This window comes from Microcaecilia unicolor, chromosome 3 (assembly GCF_901765095.1).
Source record: "Microcaecilia unicolor chromosome 3, aMicUni1.1, whole genome shotgun sequence".
NCBI classification, from domain to species: Eukaryota; Metazoa; Chordata; class Amphibia; order Gymnophiona; family Siphonopidae; genus Microcaecilia; species Microcaecilia unicolor.
In genome coordinates, this window is record NC_044033.1 from 318,039,754 (window position 1) to 318,061,948 (window position 22,195).

The following is a 22,195-nucleotide window of genomic DNA, read 5'->3' on the forward strand; positions in this document are numbered from 1 at the left end:
TAAATGATCTCATAGAACAGAGGTTTTCAACCCAGTCTTCGGGACACACCAAGTCAGCCTACTTTTTAAGATAGCCACAATGAATATGCATAAGATAAATTAGCATGCACTGCCACCATTGTATGCAAATCTATCTCATATATATTAATTGACTTTCCCCAGTAACTTGTCCTTTACTCTTTCAACTTTTTAACAAATCTTTATTCATTTATTACCTTAATAAACATAAGTTCACAATATCTATAAAAAAAACACCCTTATCCTCACTGCTTCATTCACATTATGATTATGGTATGAATGTAATGTGGTGAATGAAGCAGTGAGGATAAGGGTGTTTTTTTTTACAGATATTGTGAACTTATGTTTATTTATTAAGGTAATAAATGAATAAAGATTTGTTAAAAAATTGAAAGAGTAAAGAACAAGTCACTGGGGAAAGTGAATGTTTATTGTAACTATTTGAAGAAATTTCTCACGTGGGTAAGATATATATAGATAGATAGATATTCATTGAGGATGTCCTGAAAACCTGACTGGCTAGGTGTGTCCCGAGGACCTCTATCATGGAATAATGACTAGTGGAAAAATATGTGCTATGTTTTAATGGTGCATACTTTGACTGTGGCCATGCTCACAGGCAGAGCATGCAAATTTATGTGCATTCTGTCTAACATTTAGGCACAAGCATTTATACAAGCCATATGGCTGGTGTAATCAATTGCACCTTAAGTGTAGGCACCAGGAGTGACCCAATCATTAGGCCACCTGAGGCGGGGGTCTTAGGCATCGCTCTTTTGGGAGCGGCATCTCCCCCTTCCTTCCTCCACCCTGTTTTCCTGGGATTACCTTCTTTCTTTATGTTCCAAAAGCCAGCAGCGGCAGGCATGACTCCCATACACTGCCTTGCCGCTGGCACCCGCCTCTTTACTGCGGCCGCCTCTCTGATGTAACTTCCTGTTTCCTCAGAGGCGGCTGCAGTAGAGAAGAGGCCAGTGGCAGGGCAACATATGCCACTGCCAGCTTTTGAAATATGAAGAAAGAAGGTAAACTCGGGGAACGGAGTGGAGGAAGGAAGGAAGGGGGGAGATGCCAGAATGTGGCCCGGGGGGGGGGGGGGGGGTTCCAGCCCTGCCTCAAATGGCGCCTTAAGCCGACCCTGGTAGGCACGCTTTCTGCCACTTGCAGTAGTATTCTATAGAGAAAAGAAGACACCTACTTTTCTATATAGAATAGGCTTGAAATAGGCACCTGCTTACCCTCTTATCTTAGGCACCCTGTTCTCGAATTTCCCCAGGTATGTGAATATATGGCTGAATTTGTAGATAACTGTGGGAGGGAACTGTGGAGCAAGGAGCAGAAGCCACAGGAGATAGAGACTGGGCTATTTAAGCATTGTGGCTGTTTTCTGCTCTGCTCTAGGCTCATCCTCTCCCATCCTCTTCTGTGCTGGCTGCCTGGAGTACAAAACCTCTGCTATTCTTGCTCTGGAGTCTGAAATGAAGTGGTGGAACTGTGTTCCAGGCCATTTCTCCAGAAATTAAGCCCCTGTGTATATATAGGTCTACATGTGGTTGTATACGTAGAGATGGTGGTAGTGTTGTGGGGGGGGGGGGGGAAGAATTACTCCACATGCTGATCAGTTTCCAGAATCCCATACTCCATGAGCTGCTGAAGGCGCTGTTCTGTGCATCCAGCAGTCAGTCGTCCCTCAGGGTCAGGGTCCCAGCAACTCTCCAGGGTTTCCTTCAGACAGCTGTAGATCTGAAAGATAAAAGGATGTGAGATTGGGCATCTCTTAGATACCACTCCTCTCTCTCTCTCATCTATCTACCACTTGTATTCACTACCTGCCCCATGGACCCCGTCCTGCTCTAGGCCACATCCCTTCCTGATTCATGCAGTATTCAGTACAGTAAACGATACTGTGACTTTTTCCTGCTCTGAAGGTGACACTGATGTCAGTTCTTTGTCCTTGTAGTGCTGTAACAAAGGTGAAACCAAAGCCCTTCAGTACAGCTGGGGAAAAAATTCTATCTTACGAATATACTTATGAATATAGCTCCAGGCTTTTAGACTTGAATATGCCACTAACTAAGATATATATGACATTTTGCTGAATGTGTTATTACCTCACTGTTTAACTATGTGACCTTTAGGAATGGAAAAACATTGCAAGTCATTTGTATCTCGACTTAGGGAGCAATTTAGGACTTCAATATGTAATGGGTAATCTGATGGCCAAAGGGTGAAGAAGATTATCACAGAGGCAATAAACCATATGTATGCAGATTAGTAAATTAACCTATGCTCCTGTAATAATCTTTTTATATATTCCTTTGATTCTTTGTGTTTAAGATGCCAAATTCCCTATACAAGGTGGCCTTTGTCCAGAGTTTGAAACGTACCTTATCTGCCACTAAAACTTGTATGTCCTCATATATCGATATATTAATAAACAATTGTTAATCTGAGCATGGGCTAGTGTTTTAAAGTTCTACACAGCCACTCCATTCTCTCTGATCCTTGGGAGTGTGCAACTAACAAAATGAGACCAACTCAGCTAACAGTTTTCTTACTGAGGAGGAACACGACCTAGCAGTTCTTGGACAGTAACACTGTCACTAAACCCAGCTAAGCCCAACTGCTTACAGGCTTAGCTGGGTTTAGTGACAGTGTACTGATAGGACTGATGCAAGGATATTAGGCATATACATAAGCACGGATTAATGAGACAAAGCCAACGTGGATTTAGTCAAGGGAAATCTTACCTCACCAATCTACTAGATTTCTTTGAAGGGTTGAATAAACATGTGAATAAAGGTAAGCCAGTCAATATTGTATATCTGGATTTTCAAAAGGTTTTTGACAAAGTACCTCATGAAACATTCAACTTTACTGAGGAAATTTGAAAGTCATGGGATAGGAGGTATGTCATATTGTGGATTAAAAACTGATTAAAAGATAGAAAACAGATAGTAGGGTTAATTGGTCAGTATTCTCAATGGAGAAGGGTAGACAGTGGGGTTCCCCAGGGGTCTGTGCTGGGACTGCTGCTTTTTAACATATTTATAAATGATCTAGAGATGGAAATAACTAGTGAGGTAATTAAATTTGGTGATGACGCAAAGTTATTCAAAGTTGAAAAATTGCAAGACGACCTTATAAGACTGGGAGGCTGAGGCAAGTGCAAAATGATGCATGTGGAAAAGAGGAGCCCAAACTGTAGCTGCGTGATGCAAGGTTCCACATTAGGAGTCACCAACCAGGAAAAGGATCTAGTTGTCATCAAGGATATGTTGAAACCAGGGCTTTTTTTGAGGGGATACTGAGTACCAGCACCTTTTCCATTGTCTGCTAAAATTGACCTATGGTCCCCAAGTTTTAATGAAAGACCTCAGGCTCTACATACAAATTCTGCCTTGTCATGGATTCTGTGACTGGTTGCAGGGGGCCTGGCTATTGTGGGATGGGTCTATCAGTGATCACCCCACCCCTGAAGAATGGCTTGATATTTGAGTACTGGCACCTTTTTTGCTAGAAAAATGCACTGGTTGAAACCCTCTGCTCAAATGTGCAGCGGCGTCTAAGAAAGCAAATAGAATATTAGGAATTATTAGGAAAGGAATGGAAAACAAAACATGAAAATGGTGTAATGCCTTTGTATTGTTCCATGGTGAGACCTCACCTTGAATACTGTGTGCAATTCTGGCCAACACATCTCAAAAAAGATATAGTGGAATTAGAAAAGTTACAGAGAAGGGCAATGAAAATGATAAAGGGGTTGGGACGGCTTCCCTATGAGGAAAGACTAAAGTGGTTAGAGCTCTTCAGCTTGGAGAAGAGATGGCTGAGAGGAGATATGATATGTCTATGAAATACTGAGTGGAGTGGAACAGGTAGATGTGAATTGCTTGCTTATTCGCTCTAAAAATACTAGAACTAGGGGGCACGCAATGAAGCTACTAAGTAATAAAACAAACTGGAGAAAATATGTCTTCACTCAACGTGTAATTAAACTCTGGAATTTGTTGCCAGAGAATGTAGTAAAAGCAGTTAGCTTAGCAGGGTTTAAAAAAAGGTTTGGCTAATTTCTTAAAAAAAAAAAAGTCCATAAACCATTATTAAGATGGAATTGGGAAAATCCACTGTTTATTTCTAGGATAAGCAGCATAAAATCTGTTTTACTGTTCTGGGATCTTGCCAAGTACTTGTGATCTGAATTGGCCACTGTTAGAAACAGGATACTGGGCTTGATGGACCTTTGGTCTGTCCCAGTATGGCAAGCTTATCTTCTTATGTTGCTCAGCTCCTCTGAAATTGTGATAAAATTCAACAATTATGATCACCCCAACGCCACCCTCCCAGAAAGATCCTGAAAAAAGTATGTAATCGGATATTATAATTTAAAATAGAAAACTCTGTTTTATATTTATTTATTGCATTTGTATCCCACATTTTCCCACCTATTTGCAGGCTCAATGTGGCTTACAGAGTTTGGTTATGACATAGTCATTCCAAGATGTCGGATATAAGTAATAAGTAATAGTAGATTAAGTAAGGGAAGAGAGAAGGAAAGTGTTAGGCAGGATAGTGTTAACGGTGGACTTGAATAACTGGGTAGGTTGATGAGGTAGTTTAGTCTGGCTATGGGTTCTCTTTGTAGGCCTTGTTGAATAGGTGTGTCTTCAAAGATTTGCGGAAATTAGTTATTTCGTCAATAGTTTTCGGGGCCTTAGGTAGTGCATTCCACAACTATGTATACACGATGATATATAGATATAGACATATGACAGCAAAGCAGAACTTTTGGACACTGCCATTTGGACACTAGGATATAGGTGCCACCCTTTGGGCACCTATATACATTGTCGCTAGACTTTTGAAAACCCAAATGGGAGATTCCAAAAGCCCCCCTTCCCCTGCACTCAGATCCCAGTGAGTGTGGTGGTGGTGGTGCTGGTGGTGGGGGGGTTGAGGGAGGAAGACTTTTAGATGCCCATTTGGGTGCCCAAAAGTCCAGTGTCAATACAGCAGTCACAGGCGTCAAAAACGGCAGTGCCCAAAAGTCATATTCCCGTACATGGAGTGTAGTGTTCTTGCTGCCTGATGTGGAACAAGCATTCTTGAGAGAGAGGGTGGCATCCCCGTGTAGAATGTTTTATGCATTAGGAGGAGAATTTTATACTGAATTCGCTTTGTATTGGTAACCAATGTTGTTACCAGTAAAGGGGTAACATAGTCATAATGGTTTGCATTGTAGATGAATTTTACTGCTGCATTCTGAAAAAGTTGAATATGTTGGATGATATAGGCCCTGATGCTCAAAAGTGGTAGTTAAATACTGAGTGCATCAATATGCACGGTTAAAATTACCAATTTTGAAACAGCGATCGATGATCAAAGGAAATCGCATGCCAATGAGAGGTGTGGAAATTCTGCAAGGCTCGGTAAGGAAAGTGCAGAACAGTTTTGAAGTGAGCGTCGATTTTCTACTCATGCCCAGGAAAAGTTGGTTGGTAGGCTAACAGATCTGCATGGCCTCAACTGGGCTCTTGCAGTTCCAATCTAGCTTGCTGGCACTGACAGGTGTGGCTCTTAACAAGGGGAAATCTCCAGGAATGTAAATTACAATCCTGAGTGTCTGGCTAACTCCTTTGCCACAGCCCCTGGGTATTATGAACTCCCCTGCTTCCCGGGAGACCTCAGCCAGTTGATTCCAGCTGGCGATAGATAGGCTGTCTAGGCTTTCTGCCCATAACAGTGCCTTCACTCCCCATTCTGTGGTTTGCGTTTCTACACTGAAGCTCCGTGGCACATCTGGGATACTCATCTGGGATCTGGGCTCAGTGGATACTGGCTGCTCTCTTCAGTCTTTCTTGGATCCAGCAATTGGCATTGAAATGGACTTGCTCCTTGGCCTTTGATACAAACCAGGACTTGTCTTGCCAGATAAATTGCTTGGACTCCTCCCCTTTTCCTTGCCCAGGTCCCTTGTCATGCTTCCTGTTGTCACAGGCAGTTGTGTGGGAGTGAGCTTGGCCCAGCAAACCTTGTGATCAGGTAGGACTTCGATTACTCAGGTTCTCGTCCTCAATATCCTGCAGATCTCCTCTTCTCCAGCTAACCCTTCTGGTGGAGGAGCAGTTTACTTTTAACAACCTGGATCTCCTGGTTAGGGTGCTCCTGGGCTCCCAGTGGGTTTCCCTCAGTGTTGCTCAGGACTTCACTGGGCTGGTCTTCCACACTGCGGTTTGGCCGGCTCATTGAAGGGGTCTCTCCTCTGGGAAGGTATCCAGCTCCTTGTGCATCACATGGTTAGATACTTCCACCTGGGCCAGCTGAGCCTGGTCCTGCCCTATGTGTTCCCACAAGACCCATGTACCACGATCCAGCTTAGCTGCTTTCATGCTGGCCAGCATTTGGACTCATTCTAGTGCCATATTATAAATCCACCAGGCTCCTCTTAACTGCCCTTGCAGCTTGGAGTACTTCCACAGGAATACTGTGCCTGCCACCTGCTGCAGCCGCTTAACCTCCCCCCCTGGACACTCTCTTATTGTTCTTCAGTTACCCAGGTGATCTCTTTGGCTTCCTGCAGTTCTTTGAGCAGTTCCTTGGCCTGCCCCGGGAGAATCTTCCAGAAAGGTCTCGTGAGGTTCAGTTGCTCTGGTTGCTGGGTCATTTCTGCAGTCTGGGTTTCCAAACCAAATTTTAACTCTAATATTCCACTCCTTTTCCTGGGATACTGACGGGACTTTCAGGAACTTAGATTTCAACTTCAGTCCAGCTTGTACAAGGTCCTCATCCAGCGGTTTGATCCTCAACTGCCTTATTTCTTCAGCCTGTTGCTCAATTGTTTCCAACAACCCTTTCCTCTCTTCTTCCACCATATCAAGGATGGACCAAAGTTCAGCCATAAATTTTCCATTTTGCTGTATAAGGGTTCTCAGACTGTCCTCATATTCTTTCATTTCTTGAGCTTGTTTCATAAACCAGCTCTGAGCTTTGGCCAGTTGAATGTGGAGGTAGTCCTTCTCTTCTCTTTGTTGCCATATACATCTATTTGCTTGCCCTGAGTCCTCCTCTAATTCAGCAGTATAGCAGTTAGTTCTCCCTACCTTGCTGTATTGACTTGAAGGTTGGTCCTGACCTCATACTAGCTGACCCAGGAGGAGGTTCTTCTCCTCCCCTGAATGATATACCTTTGTTGACAGACAGTCCAGGGCCCCCTCTTGGCTGCTTGTCTGCAAGGAGTTCTTTCTCCATTCTTTTTTAGGCAGACTCTTTAAAGGATCTTCATCTACTGTAGCTGCTCCTAAATTTAGAGAGCATTGCAGTTCTTCAAACCATTGCTAACAGCAGGGTTTAGACAATTTTGGATTCTCTGTATACTTAATAGGACTTCCCTTCTTCTTCGGGCCAGCAGTTAGCTAGACTCAGAGGAGTCTGAAGTTTGGAAAATCCTGACCCAGAACAACTAGGTAGGTAGGTAGGTAGGTAAGTGTGACAGAACAGGAACCCCCAACCACAAGAAGATATCCTAAACCGTTCCTACAGAAAGACAACTTGTGTATAATCCCTGCTAATGCAGTTAAGATGAACGTTGGGAACCCTGCTTGGGTGGCTGTAGGGAAGGCTACGTAGGAGGTGGCAGGGGAGGACTAACCCTTCCTGGAGTTGTTTGCACTGTTTCCTGAGTGGGGAGAGAGAGGGGGAGAGGACCCAGAACTGAAACTTTGCTCATTTGCATCTGATTTACATAGGTGGACAAACAAGGGACTTGTCAAGAAGATCCATAGAGGCATAGGGCCCCTGATGTTCCCAGGAGAGAAATATTGGTATCTTCTGGATGATATATGATATAGAACCCCTGGGAGGGGGAAGCTCTGACGGTCTTGGGCTCACCCTGAGGCAAGAGTGGGGCCCTGAGTAGGACACGACAGCAAAGGAGACAGAGAAAGTCTACCTTGGAGGAAGAATGCTGAAATCACATGAAGTACACAAAATAACAAGAACAGTGGGAAGTGGACCAGGTACTCCAGGGACAAACCAAGAAAACTTCAAATTCTCAATGGAAACACATTTATTGATAGAAGACTTGACACAGCACTGTGTTTTTACCAAAAGGCCTTCCTCTGGAGTAAACACTCCCCCAGTCTTTGGCAGGGGTAGTTGTGAAGATAAAACACATGTCTCTGTCACAAACTCAAGGAATATGAGCCCTTGGGCTGCTGCCAGAGACTAGCTAGCAGCAGGCAAATCACCTGGGCTAGAACTGGAGCTTGGAAGCTGGGTTGGGGCTTGAAAGCTGAACTAGAGCTGGAACACTGGACTGGAGCTTGGAAACCAGGAACAGGACTTGCTTGACTGGAACAGGAACCTGGAGCAGGGCTGGCTTGGCTGGAACAGGAACCTGGAGAAGAGCTGCCTTGGCTGGAACAGGGTGAAGGAACAAGGTACAAATTTGGCAAGGCAGAGCACAAGGCAAGGCAAACAAGGCAGACAGGGCAGAACTAAAGGCAAGGCAGTCAGGGCAGAACTCAAGGCAGAGCACAAGGCAAAGCAAACAAAGCACAGTACAAGGCTAAGCAGATAAGGCAGAACAATCTGAAGTGCAACACACAAACGCTAGAACATTCTTGAAGACCTCTGTTGCAAAGGCAAAGTTTGAATGTCCCATCGTTCCTTAAGAGAGCCCTCACTGATGTCATGCCCTCAGGAAAGAGGCTTGAAACACACTAATATGGCTTGAGAAACAGGGAAAAAGCAGTTCGGAGAAGCTGCAGAACCTGACCACCAGAGGAAGAGGTGAGTCTGGATATGAGGGCGTGACCATAGCTGTGATAAAGCCCCCTGGATTCAGCACTCGAAAATATAAGAATTCATAGACACACAGGCCACCTCTGCCATAGGTTCTACTTCTTCGAGAGTATGCAGAGGCGGCCTGCATGAGCATGAATTTTTATATTTTCAAGTGCTGAATCCAGGGGACATGTGTTATATCTTCACAACTACCCCTGCCAAAGTCTTTGGGGGAGTGTTTACTCCTGAGGCAGGCCTTTTGGCCGAAACACAGTGCTGTGTCAAGTCTTTTATCAATAAATGTTGTTTCCATTGAGAATTTGAATCTTCCTTGATTTGTCCCTGGAGTGCCTGGTCCACTTCCCACTGTTCTTGTTACTTTACAACAGCAAAGGAGTCCAAAGAGCTTTTTGGGAGTTGAGAGGTCTTGTGGTGTAGATGGACATTTTAGTTAAGAATTCCCATGGATTGAAAGCAGCGATCAGGATTAGTACAGTGGCCCTGAGGCTCTAATGAGTGAGAGAAGGGGGCTCCAAGTGTGAGAGTCAGAGAGCCCTGAAATGAGTGTGATACACTCCTAATAAGTGAAGCTTGGCATCTCTGTACCAAAGTTTTTTAAATATATAGCAAACATGAAGCTGTTGTACCTCTGAGTTCGCCTTCCATATTTCAGGGAACTTTGGTCTCTTTCTGTCCTCCAACACCAGCTCCAGTAGTGTGCTAAAGGTGGGTTCACTCCCCAGCTCAGCTTCAAAGGCAAGCTGGAATTCAGGTATCACACAGCCTGAAGAGCAGAGATTCAGAAACAGGAAAAAAAAAAAAAAGAAGGCAGAGAGAGACCCCGAGCCAGATAGAAAGAAACAGAAGGAAAAGGAGTGATACCAAAAAGGAGGAAAATATAAGGGAAGAGTAAAAGATAAGATAGAGAGAGAAGGAGGGACATTAGAAAGGGAAAAAAACAGGGGAAAGAAAAAGGAGGAAATGGAGAAACAGAGAGATGGATAATGATAAGGTTGGGAGGAAGGTTAAAGAAAAAGCAGAGTGGAGGTAAGACATGATAAAGCAAAAGGAGAGAGGAGATAGAAAGCAAAATGGAGAAAGAGAAAAATATTTGGTTTCAATTATATCACACTGGAATGCCTCGAGAGCCATTTGACATAGGGGAAATCATAAGCTATAATGCAGGGAGAAAAGAGATGGAGAAATAAAAACAAATTATTATTATTAAAGGAAAGAGGAGTAAAAGCATACTGGAGAAGAGAGAGGGAGACAAAGAAAACATGAGAGATTATCAGGTCCCACTCAATGTAGCTTCAGCCCCTGTTGCTGTGCTGGTCAGCAGGGCAGCCTGCTCTCACCTGGGTACAGACTGCTGCACCTGCTGAAGATTTCCCAGAGGAGGAGCCCCAGGGAGTACACATCGGCCTGTCTGAGTGCACACTCCCAGCTCTGCAGATTCACCGAGCCATCTTGCATCTCAGGAGACATGTACCTCAGTGTCCCTGTCTGGAAAACAGACAAGTACATTAATCACCAAGAAACATATAGTATGTCAGGCAAGTTTTTTAAAAAAATTCAGAGGCATGTGAAAAATGTGCTACATGTGAGAAACAGAGGCACACAAGAAACACCTGTAATCCCCTGGTCTATTTCAGTTCCGTACATTTTCTATTTCTGCCTCAACTGACTTTATGCAGTTTGGGGATTTTCCGAACTGCACCGAACTCTGAAAAATTTGGCAACATCCCAAACATAAAAACAATATAGACACCACCATAAAGTCTTTCTACCCCATATATATTTTAATTTTTGATTGTCTCAGTTCCAAGGTCAAAATGATGACACATATATAGCAATGATATAGAGAAGAAACATACATAATGCTAACAATGAGTAGTCATTTTCCTTTTGTTTTCCTTTTTTTTTTTTAATTAAATATTTAACCAGATACAGACATGTTGACAGCACCATCAAACAAGCAAAAAAAAAAAAGTTCAAAAACAATTCTAGGGGGAGGCTACCAATGATAAATAAATTGTTCATACATAACCCAGAGAGAGATACAAGAGTCCCTTAAATTCTAGTGAGATACTCTTCAACAGTCTTCTCATATGCATACCTGTGGTGGGCTCCAGCTCACCCCAAACTGCAGCATCTTTACTATGGCTGGTGGGGATCCCCAAGCCCCACCAGCTTGAAGAGGGCCTCCTCTGACGACCTGAACACTCCCCTATGCTCTGCAGTCAGCACTGTCCATGGCCTATGTCTCCCTCCCCCTGCATATGCCTAGTTTTGGGGGAGCATTCTGGCCGCTGGAGGAGGATCTCTTCAGCTGATGGAACTTGGGGGATCCCTGCCAGTTCAAGTATTTATAATTTGAAATAATTTGAGTTGGGGATCGCTGGGGCAGAGGGTGGGGGTAGGGGCAAAGGAAAAATGTTGTGCTCACCCACTTTGGGCTCAGTTCCACATTTGGCTAGGCTACTGATACATATTGAAGTCCACCAGAATTGCTGAGATAATTTTTCCAGTTCGCCATCACCATTTGCTGCATAATGGCTATTACAACTGCAAGCAATATCTGGATTTTCCCCTGTAATATTTGAGATGCTATCTCCCAAACTTTATCCTAAATCAGCCTTATTTTACTGCACTCAGGCAGCATATGTTAAAGAGATCCTGTCTCCTGCTTATGGTGCCAACATGCGCCTGACCCCAGGAGCTCTACCAGCAACAAAAAACAGTCTGATAAGTTTGGCCTATTTGAGTAGGACCAAAATATATTCCAGTCTGTTTGATCCTCATGCAAACCACTATGTAACTCCCATACCCTTTGGAGACCTGCAAACTTGGGAAAATTTTGCACTTTAAAGTTAATTATAGAATGTGGAGGCCAGATGCCCATTCTTGCATAGTTCTACAAGAACATGTATCAGTTCCAGAACTGGATGCAGGTTTGGTATGTTTATTTTAGCTCTTAATGCAATGAATTCATTGTAGCCAGCAAAAATCCTGCATGTTTAATGGCTATCTGCTTTTAACTCAAAAAAGGACTAAACCACAAAATTTGATAAAAGTATTTCTTAATATTCAGAAAGTGGTTTTAAACAGTAATTGTATAACATATCCTATATAATAATTTGCATCTCCATCTGGATGCCTGGGTTCGTAACACACTTCCCATTGGTCCGCCCTGGGGATGACGTCAAAGGGCGGACCAATGGGAAGGGAAGCCAGCACCAGCCACCGGAGGTGACTACAGAATCCCCCCCCCCCCCCGAGTTCAAGCCCCCTCCCCTCCGAGTTCCATGACCCCCTACCTCCCTCCCTCCCTCCTTCCACTCCCATCCGAGTTCCACGCCCCCCCTCTCCTCCGAGTTCCGCCACCCTGAGTTCCATGCACCCCTCCCTCCTTCCACTCCCGTCCAAGTTCCACACCGCCCTGCGCCTCTCTCCCTCTCTCTCTGTGGCCTCCGAGTGGAAGCAGGATGTGTGCGGCTGCCCCTCCCCTTCGTAAGTGCCAGCTGTTCTTTTTTACCTCCTGGTCTGCCGGCAACAGTGAAGTCGAGCAGGCACGGCATGGCGCTTCAGACTGCCTTTGCTTCTGTTTCAGCTGTGCCTCTGGTCCCGCCCTCATTTCCTGTTTGCTCGACTTCACTGTTGCCGGCGGAACAGAAGGTAAACGTTTTAAAGAACAGCCGGCACTTACGAAGGGGAGGGGCAGCCACACACGTCCTGCTTCCACTCGAAGGCCACAGAGAGAGCGGGAGGGAGGCGCGGGGGGTGCATGGAATTCGGAGGGCAGGGGAGGAGAGGGAGGGAGGGGGTCTGGAATTGGAGGGGGTCCTGGAACTCGACTGGGAGGGCCGGTCCTGGAACTGGAAGGGGAGGAGAGGGAGGGGAGGGGGAGGAAGAGAGCTAGGGAGGGGGCCCTGGAACCTTGCTAGCGCCCGTTTCATTTCTGTTGGAAACGGGCCTCTTACTAGTAATATATAAATATAAAAAAAAAGAACTGGGGTTTTTTCAGCCAATGAAGAGTCCACCCCATGAGTCATATAAATAAATATTTTGACCGGGGCTGCAGAGGCTTTTTTCCTCCATTATTTACATATAATTATTACCACAATGTTTTCAAACCACTTTCTGAATATTAAGAAATACTTCTATCTGTTTTTAACCATTTGTGCCAATATAGGCAGAACCAACCAATCTGGAATTTCAAGTTTCTTCCCTAGCAGTATTTCTTGACTATCCATCCCAGTAGACTGAAGAGAGCTATCTAATTTACCAATGGCTTCTTGGGTAGCTCTGACAGCATCCCAGCCTTTGTAAGCATTCCCCAGCTTCACTCCAAACAGGTTCATAAGAGCTAGGAGCTATAAAACCTTTATCTAGTACCAGCCAACCTAGTGGAAGAAGTGTTGAGTCTGTCTCTAATAACCAGACTGCCTCAAAACATAGTATAAAAGTCAAGTAATACTGATCAGAGAAGTTCACCCCTCCATTATCCCATACTGTTTTTAGTTTTTATAAAGCAATCCTAGGATTTGTCTTCTTCCATAAGAATTTGGACAGTAAGGTCTTTATTAAAGAGGTATCCCCAGGTGTAAATGGCAGCATTTAAATGTCTGGAGAGGCCCAGACATTTAAATCTCATTTCAGACCATTCACATGTGGGGATGCTTCCTATATTCATATGTCAAGGGGAACTGGGTAGGGCAGACAGGGGGAGAATCCTGGGCAGGCCTACAATACAGATGTTCATTTCCTATATCTGTATTGAAAAAGATAGATGTTAGAATTTACATCTGCCCTGAGGCATGCGTAACTGCTGGTTGTAAAGGGCAGATGTAAATACCATCACTTGGGCCCTCCCCTAAGCCCCACCCCCGACAGGAGACCCTCATAGCACCCCCCTGATCCATCCACCCTCCAGGACAGCAGTCTGTACCTGAAAGAAGACCCCTCCATGGGAAACCCGCAGATGAAATCCCCCCATCCCCCACATGGTAGGAAAACACCCACCACATAGTACCAACCCCTTGAGGCCCAAAGTCCCCACCCAAGGGTAGAAGGACCAAAGGGGCTCCCTCCACAGCTCCCCACCCCCACTGGTAATACCACTAGAGGTCTTGGTGACTATTTTGAGGGCTGGCATCGTCAAGGTGCCCCATTAGACCCTAAGGACCATCTTGGTAAGCCCAGGAAGTATGTGTGGGGGGGGGGGGGGGAAGCCTCTTTGGCTCTTCTGCCCTCAGGGAGGCTTTGGGCCTGGGGGGCATGACATGGTGGATCAGGGGGTTGCTGCCATGAGATAATGGATGCCATGGGGGTCTGCTACCATGGAAGGGGCTGCATATAGGAGGCGTCTCATGCTGCATAAGGGAGTTTGATGCCATGGGGGGTGGTTAGCCAGGGTGGAGGACTAGATGCCACAGGGGACAGTTTCCAGAGGAAGTAGCAATTTTACAAACCACATCTGGCAATGAGTTCCAGAGCTTAACTATTTGTTGAGTGAAAAAATATTTCCTCCTATTTGTTTTAAAAGTATTTCCATGTAATTTCATTGAGTGTCTGTGTACTTCTTCAGTAAAAAATTGATTCACTTCTACTCATTCTACACCACTCAGGATTTTGTAGACCTCAAATCATATCCCCCCTCAGCCATCTCTTTTCCAAAATGAGCTCTAACCTCTTTAGCCTTTCCTCATATGGAGAACAATTCCATCCCTTTTATCATTTTGGTTGCTCTTCTTTGAACCTTTTCTAATTCCCAGCATCCTCTTTCTCTTTCAAACTAATTTGACTGTATTGGTTTGTAAAAAACAGAGGGACAGCATAATATAATCTACTAACTGGGAGCCTATATAAGATTTTTCACCCTCTGAGGGTATTTCCCAAATTAACCATTGCCTGGGACAGAGAAACGGGAGGGGCCTACACATCTCTGTCACATGTGCAAAACATGCAGACACATATTACACAAAGAAACACACAGGTACATGTTACACGGCACAGCAGAGTAGGCCCGATTCATACCATAGTGATAAGAGCTGAATCCTGCTCCCTTGCTTTTCCCCTTCTGGGGTCTCTGAAGCAGCATGGCAAGGCCAAAGTCTGAGATCACACATGTTCTATCATCCTTCACCAGCACATTTTCGCTGCTCAAGTCCCGATGGGCAATGCTTGCTTTATAGTAGCCTGAGAAGAGAGGTGACAGAACAGGACAGGTCAGAGCCTGGGACCCAATCATAGCACCAGTTATAGGTTTAAAAAAAAGAGGGATGGATACAAATATAGGGGTCCTTTTACTAAGCCGTGTAAGCGTCTACGCACGCCAAAATGGAGTTACCGCCCGACTACCGTGTGGCTCTTGCAGTAATTTCATTTTTGGGGTGCGTCCAATACGCGCGTCTGAAAAATATTTTTTATTTTCAGACATGAGTAATGGACACGCGCTACGTGGCATTTGATGCACGTAGGTCATTACTGCCCGGATTCTTTACCGCTAGGTCAATGGCTGGCAGTAAGGTCTCAGACCCAAAATGGACACGCGGCAATTTTGATTTTGCCACATGGCCATTTTTGGCAAAAAAAAAGAGGCCTTTTTCACAGGTGTACTGAAAAATGGATCGGCATGCACCTAAAACCCGCGCCTACACTACCGCATGCCATTTTTCAGCGCGCCTTTGTAAAAGGACCCCATAGGATATACAACTGTTGCCTGTTAAGAGAGCAATTTTCAGAACCATTTTTTTTTTGTACCCCGCGCTTTCCCACTCATTACTTTGGTGAAATAGCTTAGCTGTATACTGACATTCTCTGCTTGGCTGAAGGCACGTGCAAACTTCTGCAGCATGTGTACTTTCAGCCAAATTAAAAAGAGGTGTTTTCCGAAAGTATGTTTGGGTGGGAGAAGTAATGTAGTAAATCTACATTTTATTTTCAAATATATAAGTGCTATTTAATGCCCTCAGGGCCACCTGCACAAAAGCAGATACAATGTGTTGCTGTGATTGGCTCAGAGACTTCCAGGTCTCTCAGCTGAGTGAAGCATGGCCAAAAAGGACGTTTTTATTATTGCGGGAGGGGAATGATGGCCAAAATGGACGTTTTTTTTTGGATGGGCGTCTTCAACTGCACTGTCCTCTGGATCGAGCCGCATCGGAGGGGGTGAGCGGCGCAGCGTCTTCCGGCGGCACAGGGAGGTGTATTTGTCATGCGCAGAGTAGCCAGCATAATGCTTGGCTGCTCTGCACATGCTCGACCGGCCGATAGGCCAAGTGTTTAATGATGGAATAGAGAATGCAAGTGAGCTACAACGAGCAGCTCATTTGCATTTCTATTCCTTGATGCATGCCCGTTCCTTACCGATTCGCTAAGGGAATCGGTAAGGGAAGGTCTCTAACGATTGTTTAGTGCATCTGGGTCTGGGTGAATTAGAAGAGCTACAATTGTTTCTTTAGCTAATTGGAACAGATAAATAAGACACTACAACCTCTTCACCAGTTGTATCAAGTCCTTTCTGCAAAGGCATTAATTTGCTATTGCTGCCAGGATAAACATGGAGCAAAGCCTGCCAGATACAATTTAATTTCAAATGCCCTGCTTGGATTAACAGTACATTTCTTTGGTCGCTCTCATATTTCTGAAACAGATCTAAATTATGTGTTTTGCTGCCCTATTCTGTATAAGGTATTGAGGAGTCCTTTTACTAAGCTGCAGCAAAAGGGGGCCTGCACTGGGTCAGTGCATGTTTTTGACACACACTGAGGCCTCCTTTTATCGCAGGGGGTAAAAGGCTGTTTTTTTTTTTTTAAAGAAATGGCTGTGTGGCAAGTGAAGCACTTGCCAGGCGGCTATTTTGGGGGGTGATAAGGGTTCCCGCTCTAACCTGGTTGTCAGACTTGTGAGTTCTTGTACCAAGTAGAGCGCTGCTGAGCCTGGTACTCGGACCAGGTTCTGCTTGGCAGCTGGACAACCCCGGGATTCACCTGCGCTGACCGCCGTTCCCCAGAGGTTGAGCCCCTAGCTGCGGCGGCCTGCAGGACTTACGGGACGGAGCTAGAAATGGGGTGATGAATGTATCGGCCAGGCAGGCAGCAGGACAAGAGAGTAATCCAGCTACAGGCGACAGTCAGCAGGCAGGCGGCAGGCAAGAGAGTAATCCAGGTACAGGCAAAAGTCAGCAGGCAGGCGGCAGGCAAGAGAGTAATCCAGGTACAGGCGAAAGTCAGCAGGCAGGCGGCAGGCAAATGAGTAATCCAGGTACAGGCGAAAGTCAGCAGGCAAGAGTAATCCAGGTACAGGCGAAAGTCAGCAGGCAGGCGGCAGGCAAGAGAGTAATCCAGGTACAAGCGAAAGTCAGCAGGCAGGCGGCAGGCAAAAGAGTAATCCAGATGCAGGTAAAAGTCACTAGGCAGGCAGAAGGGTAATCCAGGTACAGGCAAAGTCAGCAACAAGGGACCAGTAGATAAGAAGCAGACTACAGAGTTAGAAACACCTACCAAAGTAGAAGCTGAAGCATGAAGTCCAGGGAGAGCTCAGCTGATAAAGTGCTGGCATCTGACATCAGCATGGAGAAGGGGCACAGCCATAGGACAAGAGCAGGGGAAGGAGGAACCGGAAGACCAATAGAGGAGAAGAAAGGGAAGCCAGACAGAGGAAGAGCAGACCCAGGTGGGTGGAAGCAAAACAATCAAGGAGCCTGCAACCACCGCTCTTTGAACAAACCCAGAGAGGACTACACACACATGGCTCATGCAGTGCCAGTCAAGTGTGCCTGTTGACGGGACCCCACGCAGCCCGAGGACGCCGTTTGTGTTGAGGTAGGGGACATGACACTGGTGGTAACTGGGCAGCGCTCGGCACTGCCCGATTGCCACCGGGTAAACAAAATATTTTTGTAGCGCTGGAAACGGTGCCTGCTGGGGGTGGGAACTACTGCCGGGCTGCTGTGGTAGCCTGGCGGTACTTCTAGTTTAGCGAGCGGTAAGCCCACGTTGGGCCTACTGCTGCTTAGTAAAAGACCCCCTTAGATAGGAATTGGATCATCAAGGACAGCATGTTCACAATTGCAAGAATTTTACAAAAGGCTCTGCTGAATGCACAAAGTCCAAACCTCATCCCAACTCTGCTCAGGTCAGATAAACATATGCATATACAGGCTTATATATAAATCAGTTTAGGTGCGTTTACTCTGGGCTATTATATAAAAGACTGTTTTCTGCACCTAAGACACTGTTTTACCCATGAAAAATGCCTTTGAAGAAGTTTTGCTTTTACAGGAAGAATCCTTCATGAGAAAGTCTCTGCCTGTTTTGTTATAGTATAACCAGTCATCAATCTCCTTCTTTAAAGAAAAGAGATTCCCATTTTTGTTTTCAGTTAGCTGTGCCCACCCCCCAAAGACGGGATTAAGTTCTCACCATCTCGCCACATTTCTGCATGGAGAAATGCCAAGCCTCGAGCCACAGACAGGGCCAGACGCAGGGTGATACCCCAGTCACTGGTGTGATGAGTCAGGTAGTGTCTCAGAGAGCCCTGTAGAAAGACATGCATAATGTTTAAATCTATGAGAAAGAGGAAGAGAAATAGTCAGTCCAGTGGCAATTTTTATTTATTTGTATGCTGCTCACACCTTTTTCAGTGGTAGCTCAAGGTGAGCTACATTTGGGTACACTGGGGTATTTCCCTGTCCCTGGAGAACTTACAATCTAAGGGGGTCTTTTACTAAAGATTAGCTTGAGTTATCTGCAGCAGGGCCCATAGGAATAAAATGGGCCCTGCTGCAGATAACTTGAGCTAATTTTTAGTAAAAGACCCCCTAAGTTTGTACCTGAGGCAATGAGGGTTAAATGACCTGCCTAAGATCACAAGGAGCAGAAGCAAGATGTGAACTGAGCTTCCCTGGGTGTAGCCTCTGTGTTATAATCACTAGGCTGCTCTTCCACTCCAGCATGATGAGCACTGCTATGTGGAAGGTCCCCAGGGCCGCCGAGAGGGAGGGAGCAGGGGGGGGGGGCAAAATTCACCAGACCTGGGCCTCCAAGGGGGACCCAGCGCCAGGGTCTGTCTCTCTCTCCTGCTCCTGAACCCAAGTGATTGTGTCCCAAAAGGAGCAGGAGAGAGAAAACTCCAGCGCCAGCCCCCCCTTGGAGGCTGGGGAAGATCTAGAGGAGCAAACACTGCAGGTCTTCCTCCGGTGCTGCTTTTCTGCCCATTGCTTCCTGAGCGGCTGCTTTTCCTCTCAGGCGCACACACTCGGTTTTGAAACCTTAATCTCTCAAGCCTGTGTTTTGGTGGTGGATGGAGATGTCCTACTTCTAGAGGAAGACTTCAATCATTTCCTTAAGGGGCATTTAGATGAGAACAAAGGAGGAGCAAACCCTCATGGAACCATGAGTAATAAGTACAAAAGTGAGTTTGGATCCAAAGAGAATATCAGAGAATCTTTATTATAAACAAGCTGAAAAATGACCCAACACGGCCATGTTTCGGCACAAAGGCCTGCCTCAGGGGTCCGATAAATCTCTAATGTTATGGTAAAATATCTAACAAAAGAGTACTGTCAACATACATGTCGTTGAATAACACTCTTGCGGTTGTGACGACATATACGTGAGATCCCACGACTTGTGCGACTACTTCCTTGTTCCTTTGGTGAGCTCAGGGAAAACAGCCGTGGCCAAATCAAACGGCTCGATGGTGATGGAAAAAAAGGGGCAAACACTAGAAAAATAGAGCTTGACTGAAGCTCAGGCCTAAGAGGGCCTATCAAGTGCAGTAAAAATAAAACTTAAGTGGGAAAAAAAACAAACTTAATTTATAAAAGAAAGGAGAGGAAATTTTTCTAAAGAAAACAAAACAAAATGAGCAAAAAACCTCAAAGGAAAGGCACAAAATGCTCAAAAAATACTCACGCTCCAGACACTGTGAGAAGTGCGGAACAACGCATTCTCTCCTCATGGTGGATGAAGAGAGACTGCAGGTCCCGTGCTTTTACAGTGGACAGGAAGCCATTCATGCATGTGCGATGGAGATGCAGCGCATGTTCTTAATGCTGTATTAGCTTATTCAAGCTCCGCATCAGGCAACATGGATGACATCACCCACCAGTGAGAATATGGCCTGCTTGTCCTCTGAGAATTATATGTTCCAGGTTGATAATTGGGCTAAAGTATTAGAAGCTCAGGTTGCTGCTTTGCAGGTGACAAGAATCTCTGGTATTCATGATGGTTTGTCTTTGCATTTTAAAATGGATTCTCTAAATCAGCTTAGAGCTAACAATTAACATGTCTTGCCATTTCCTGTTACCCATCTGTGATGCTGTGAGTGAGGCTGGCTCAGGGCCCAGATACTGGCACTACATAGCAGGTTAGAGTGAGCGAAATTAACATTTATTAAAGGTGTTGGGAAGGAGAAGTCCAACTAATCTTTGAAACTCTGGCATAGCAAGACTTAACATTTTTTTTTTTTTGGGGGGGGGGGGGGGCAGACATAACATGAGGAGGAACTAGGCATACAGGTGTGAGTAGTGCTTGGTGTACTCCTAAATTATGCCTTAACGTGCACTGAAGTACATAAGTATTGCCACACTGGGACAGACCAAAGATTCATCAAGCCAAGCATTCTGTTTGCAACAGTGGCCAATCCAGGTCACAAATACCGCCCTGCACCAGTTTTATTCTCCAAATACCGATGTCGCCACCCAATGTCCGCTAAGATTCCATAGATCCATTCCTTCTAAACAGGATTCCTTTGTGTCTATCCCACGCATGTTTGAATTCCACTACCATTTTCATCTCCACCACCTCCCGCGGAAGGGCATTCCATGTATCCACCACCCTCTCCGTGAAAAAATACTTCCTGACATTACTCCTGAGTCTGCCCCCCTTCAACCTCAATTCATGTCCTCTAGTTCTACCACCTTCCTGTCTCCGGAAAAGGTTTGTATGCGGATTAATACCTTTCAAATATTTGAAGGTCTGTATCATGTCACCCCTGTTTCTCCTTTCCTCCAAGGTATACATGTTCAGGTCACCAAGTCTCTCCTCGTACGGTTTACAATGCAAATCCCATACAATTTTCATAGTTTTTCTTTGCATAGCTTCCAGTCTTTTTACATCTTTAGCAAGATACGGCCTCCAAAACTGAACACAATACTCCAAGTGGGGCCTCACCACTGTAGTTCCTAAGGTTTCCTGTTTTTTTTTTGTTTTGCTTTTTTTAATCTGGCTTTGTCTTTACTCTCCCAATGATGTAGGCTGGTGTGTAAGAGTTAGACCCCAGCCTATATAGCTGTAATACAGAACTTAACAACCTCCTGCCGTTTGTTCTACAGACTGTGCCTTAAAGCAGAGTGAACTTTAGCTGTATTTGCTTCTTAGCAAGAACTGCTTGTGCTTCTTCACTAGTATTGTGTCAGAAACTCCTTGCCCAGAACATGTACTGAGGGAAGATAACTTTCAGCCACTGTGGAGCCAGAGCCCTCTGAATTCCTTGAATAAGTGAGGTAATAAGACTTTTGGAGCTGGGGTTCCCAGAACTGCAACATGGGTGACATCAAATGGATATTCTTGGAGTGACCCAAATCAGGATGTTTGAAACAGAGTGAAATGTTTACCTTGTCTCCAGAGATAAGTCCCCTGCCTGAGGGGTACATAGGAAGCATCTCTGGGGATCACCAGGCTATCTGATCCCCTGGACAGATCCGAGCTGAGAAGGATTCTAGTGCTGTTGCAGCTTGTATCCACTGGTGGGCCTCTACTACCTGACTGCACTGCAGCAGCACCAGACTTCCTGGGCCCTGACTCATCTGGACCTGCAGTGTCCCTGAGGGGGGGAGAAGGAAAGACTTATTTTCACTGACAGGTTGTATGCGGCTCTGTTATTGCTATTGGGTAATTTAGGAGCACAGTTAAGGCCTGAAGGGAAAAGTGAGTGTTGACGCTGAAAATAAGTGTTCAAGCAATACTACAAAGAGGTTTATTGTATTTCTCTGTGCATCCTAGTTTGTTCAGTGCATAAATTTTCACCTTTGGCTGCTACTTGCTTTTAAATAAATTTTTCATTGCTTATTCGTTATTTAGGAGCTAAGGATTCAGAACTGCTTACAGGGGAAAGTAAATAAGTAAAAAAAACAAGAAATTTAGGGCCCTGTTTACTAAGCTGCGCTGAAGGCGTGCTACCTTTTTAGTTAGCGTACGCTAATCATACAGACAGCCTTTATTATTCTTATGGGTGTTTCTAGCATTAGCGCACGCTAAAAGGTTTGCGCGCCTACAGCGCAGCTTAGTAAACAGGGCCCTTAAAGTGCTAACCAGAAATACTCCATTATACAGTTTCACGTTCCTCGTTGCTCTGTTCTCCAGTAGGAGGCAGTAAGCTGTAA

General features: G+C 45.2%; 1 protein-coding gene across 1 annotated transcript in view; it reads right to left on the reverse strand.

Moving 5' to 3' along the window:
• Positions 1-1,142: 1,142 nt before the first annotated feature.
• Positions 1,143-22,195, reverse strand: part of AMHR2 (anti-Mullerian hormone receptor type 2) — an 80,134-nt gene continuing 59,081 nt past the window's right edge. The window contains 6 exon segments of the mRNA XM_030195004.1: positions 1,143-1,761; positions 9,450-9,586; positions 10,161-10,308; positions 14,842-14,880; positions 14,882-15,003; positions 18,231-18,345. Of these exon segments, the coding sequence (XP_030050864.1) occupies positions 1,621-1,761; positions 9,450-9,586; positions 10,161-10,308; positions 14,842-14,880; positions 14,882-15,003; positions 18,231-18,345 (702 nt within the window). The 3' untranslated portion in view covers positions 1,143-1,620.